We start from the raw sequence: 5,057 nt of genomic DNA, 5'->3' as shown, positions 1-5,057 counted from the left end.
CTGAAAAAGAAAAATCACTTTGTGCAGGTCAGTAAAAATGGAAAGTGATACTAAAATATACTATATTTTTTCCTTTGGGGCAATGATGGTTTCAAGCAACTCCAGATTTATTTTACATTTATTCTAACATTTTATTATTTATATTCATATTAAATACATAAAAAATAAACTCAATAGTGAAAGTGAAAATGCAGTGTGGGAGCTCCACAGCTTTAAAGTGGCTATTCTAACTGAATAAAACTTCACTGAAAGGTATAGACTCTGAGTATGGTTAAGTTCAGTGTGTAATGTATTTATTTGTAAGTTTTTATAGTAATATTTGCAATTAAAATAATTAACTCCAACCTACTTTTGTCCATGAAAGGATTCTCAATCCTGAGAAGGCAGCCAACAGTGAGTGCTCATGAGTACAAAGTGAGCATTTTATTTCATGTCTTTTGAGCACTAGTCATAGCTTTAAAACCAGATGTATCCCAAATACATATCTTTTACCCAGGTTTCTTTAATGAACTCCAAAATAGTACAGCTAGTCCCTTGTTCACAAACCCTTGTCTATGTCACACAAGCACATCACACCCATCATGGTGAAACACATATTCATCTTTAGATACATTCTTTATTGCTGAGATACATGACAGATGCAGTTCCTCTCATTTCTTATTATCAGACCACGTGGCTCACACATTAGCATCATGAATTTCTCTCTGCTAAGAATAAACTGCATTCTGATTAGTAGATCTTGGTTATTTCTCTACAAATTTTCACCTAAACAACACACACACACACACACACACACACACACACACACACACACATACACACACACACACACGGGGAGAGAGAGAGACAGAGACAGAGACAGAGAGACAGAGAGAGAGAGACAGAGAGACAGAGAGAGACAGAGACAGAGAGAGAGAGAGAGAGAGAGAGAGAGACAGAGAGAGACAGAGAGAGACAGAGAGACAGAGAAGCTTCATGTATACCTAAAAGAAAATCAAAAAACATGAAAGGATCCTCCACTTATGCTTAATTGCATGATTATGAATACAAGCCTCACTCAGTCCAAGGCATTACTGACATCATGGTCATTTTATCAGCATGCTATGGGTCACATACATTCCATCCCCTAAATATCAGAAGACTAAGCCATAGTATCTCATGGCAAGCCTTACTTTGGCATCTGTCTTTTCTTTCTTCCTATATCTTATCTTTTATCCAACTCAAGCACTAAAAGGAATGGCCTGAGGACATATGCCACTATGTGAGAAGGTCAGTATATATGTTTTTTCCCCTTATCTACCAAAATCCGTCTTGGAATTATCTCAGGAGTAAGCATAAGAATGGGCATACTCTGCCACTTGAAAGCCCTACTTGATTCATTATGAGGTAAGATGAGGACTCATAAACCCACCATCATCCAGAAACCTTGTGTGCGTAATCTGTAGCATCATCCCAATGGCGTGCATGTTCCTCTTACTGGAAGAAGTTGCCATGTACTGATACAGTTAGGTATTACATCATCACCTGCCAGCTCTTTCCTCTAAACATCCATCCTTAAACCCATAGAAGTGTGAACAGAACTATAAACAGCACTTTGTTCTCTTGACAGACATTAAATATGAGCTTTGTGTATTAGTGTCCCCTTGGGAATAATTAAGGAGGGCTTGGTGAAGATGAGATCACCATAAAACCTACCCTACAGATGTTCCCACCATCATGTAGGGCCCAGACCCTGCAGGAGTCCCCGTCAAGAGAAAAGGGAGAACCCTCTTCTGTGGAAAGTCGCTGCAGAAGTCACTAGAGAAAGCAAGACTCTCAGATCTCACCTTCAAAATCTCCCCTGTTCTCAGTGCAGCTTCCTCTAAGTGCGATCACCTCTCTGAAGCAAGGCCAACTCTCAGGTACAGCAGTGAGCAACAAATCTTTTGCAAAAATCCAGCCACTTAATGGAGCCAGGTCCGAAGGGGGGAAAGGATTCCGAAACTAGAACTCTGAGTGAGAAACCCAGGGTTAAACTCTGAGTAATGCGTTTTCTGTGCTTAAGATGGAATTGGCATTTTCAGACATTGAGTCATAAACTTCACATTGGTACTGACCCCTTGATCATTTACTATTTCTGTATTTGTATTGAACATTTGATCTTTCCATTCCTGTACCATATTTATGGTGGGATGAAAACCAAAGAGAAAGAAAGCTTTGAACCTGTTTATTAATATGCAATATATTCTCTTCATTTTATTCTTTTGTATTTTTATTTTTCAATCATTATTATAAATTGATTCTTCTCTCATACAATATGTCCTGGCCACAGTTTCTCCTCCCTCTGCTCCTCTCAGCTTCCTCCATCTCCATCTCCCCCAACTCCACTCGCCCTCCATTTTTACTGCAGAAAAGAGTGGGGCTTCAAGAAATGACAGCCGAACAGGACAAAACAAGATCCACTAAGACAAGACAAAGCCCTCCTGCTGGGGCTGGACAATTTTATTCTTAATGCAATACAAATTCCATCCATCCATCCATTCACTGCATTAGATACTAGATTTTGTGGATTATTGTTCCAGGAACAACACCCAAGAAAAGTGGCCTTGAAAAGGGGTTGGATGATGTAGGGGGTAAGATTACATTGTTTGCTTAAATAACATTTTACCTTAACACTATCTCAAGAACTACATCTAATTACTGATGGCCATGTTAACAATGTCACTTTTTGTTGTTGCTTCTGAAGTAGAGAACCAGAGTTGGAGGATAACATCAAGAAGTAAAACCATTAGAATAAGCTTTATTTGCTGAAACATTAATACTAGTAAACAGAGTAAGACAGACTCTCCTTGAAGTTGCATTTCTAATCACTTTTTAATTAACTCATTTGCATATCAACTCTTTAATCATTTGTTGTGATCCTGCTGTGTGAAATGTAATCTGCATAGTTCATAAAGTAGGAAAGACTTAGTTGAGAACATAGAAGCAAAACATGAAAACTAAATAGAAAGAAAAACACATGACATACGGCTACAATCCCACCTTAAAAATTACATAACTAGTAGTTCTGAAGAATGAAAACTCTGGTTGTCACCATGATACTAAAAATGAGGCTCTAACGATCAAAAATAAATGTAGACATGGAAATATCTCATGACATCTTGTGATCATATCTATGTGTTACCTGTAACGGATGTGTATTCTTTGTTACTATGGGTTAAATGAATTGACATTTCTGAAAGTGATGGCTCACTGAAAAGGCACTCAGTGTACATAATGAAGCTTCTATTTGTGTGGCAAGGAACTAACCCATATCCGCCTTTACTCTTCACCATATGTTTTGCTGGCCACTGCAGTGACCTCCTCGGGGCCCGTCACGAGGGCATGACAGAGAACCAGACATGGGTCCCAGAGTTCATCCTGCAGGGATTCCCACTCAGCCCAAAGATGCAGATGCTCCTCTGTGGCCTCTTCTCCCTGTTCTACACGTTCACTCTGCTGGGGAATGGAATCATTCTGGGTCTCATCTGGCTCGACTCCAGACTGCACACCCCCATGTACTTCTTTCTCTCCCATTTGGCCATCGTCGATATTGCATATGCTTCCAACAATGTCCCCAAGATGTTGGCAAACCTTCTTGATGAGAAAAAGACTATTTATTTCATCCCATGTATAATGCAGACATTTTTATACATGGCTTTTGCTCACACTGAGTGTCTCATCCTGGTGATGATGTCCTATGATCGATACGTGGCCATCTGTCACCCCTTACAATATTCCATCATCATGGGCTGGAAAGTGTGCACCATCATGGCTGCTGCTTCCTGGACTTGCGGCTCCCTCCTAGCCCTGGTGCACGTTGTTCTCGTCCTGAGGCTGCCCTTCTGTGGGCCTAATAAAATTAACCACTTCTTCTGTGAAATCCTGTCTGTCCTCAAGCTGGCCTGTGCTGACACAACACTCAACCAAATTGTCATTTTTGCAGCTTCTGTGTTTATCTTAGTTGGACCACTGTGCTTGGTGCTGGTCTCCTACACACGCATCCTGGTGGCCATCCTGGGGATCCAGTCAGGGGAGGGCCGCAGAAAGGCCTTCTCCACCTGCTCCTCCCACCTCTGTGTGGTTGGGCTCTTCTTTGGCAGCGCCATCGTCATGTACATGGCCCCCAAGTCTCGCCACCCAGAGACCCAGCAGAAGATCCTGTCCCTGTTTTACAGCCTTTTCAACCCCATGCTGAACCCGCTGATCTACAGCCTGAGGAACGCTGAGGTCAAGGGTGCTGTGAAGAGAGTGTTGTGGAAACAGAGATCAGGGTGAATACCCAGGGGAAAATGGTGAAGATACACAGTGTAATTTCTATGAGATTGTGGGACTGGAAGTAAAAATGCCTTACAGTCTGATCACATAGATTTCTGAGGTCATGAGTACATATCGATTAGAGTTTGCCCCTAAGCACTGATACTAACCAAATCCCAAAGCACAATCTGAAAGGCATAGATGGTACAGGTCACAAGGACTCGGGAGGCAGCAAAGCAAAGGAGTAAGGAGCCATGCATTTGTCCCGTCTCTCCCAGAGCTACCTGGAGATTTGATTTCTCATTATCTAAGGTGTAGTTCTCTGTGATTTCCCATTAATGCAATTTTCATCTTCTTTATTGACATAACCTTATGCTAATGAGCCTATACATATGCTGCTCTGATATATATCTTAAAGTAGGGAAAATATTGGTCTCGATTAAGCAAACTCTACTGAGAATGTACCAAGGGCCAGGAATGAAGGGAGTACCTAATACATGGCTTTACTAGGAAAATCACCCAAATGAGCAGATAGTCCCAGTTCTATGGAAAGCAAGTTTAATTGTGTATGCTCTTCTTTTTTCTTTAAATGAAAGGCAAAGAGCAGTCAAGATATTTAATTTCCTCTCATTCCACACCATTTAAGTGGAACAGCTTTGCAAAGAAAGTATGTTTAGAATAAACATAAAGAAAGGTTTTTGAGGAATTCAGATTGCAAAGTGATATGAGTGGGAGTTCGCCATTATTGGAACTGCATAAAAACTGCATAAGTGTGAAAAGCA

General features: G+C 40.8%; 1 protein-coding gene across 1 annotated transcript; it reads left to right on the top strand.

Annotated features, from left to right (window-relative positions):
* Positions 1 to 3,363: 3,363 nt before the first annotated feature.
* On the top strand, positions 3,364 to 4,296 carry LOC311599652 (olfactory receptor 2A5; the record flags this gene model as incomplete). The annotated part of the gene is made up of 1 exon (XM_084785672.1): positions 3,364 to 4,296. The coding sequence occupies one exon, from the start codon at positions 3,364 to 3,366 to the stop codon at positions 4,294 to 4,296; it is 933 nt and encodes a 310-aa protein (XP_084641798.1).
* Positions 4,297 to 5,057: the final 761 nt, after the last annotated feature.

This window comes from Acomys minous, assembly GCF_964271855.1.
Source record: "Acomys minous genome assembly, chromosome: 6".
Lineage (NCBI taxonomy): Eukaryota > Metazoa > Chordata > Mammalia > Rodentia > Muridae > Acomys > Acomys minous.
The sequence above is the reverse complement of the archived record's forward strand: the minus strand, read 5'-3'. Positions and strand labels throughout refer to the sequence as shown.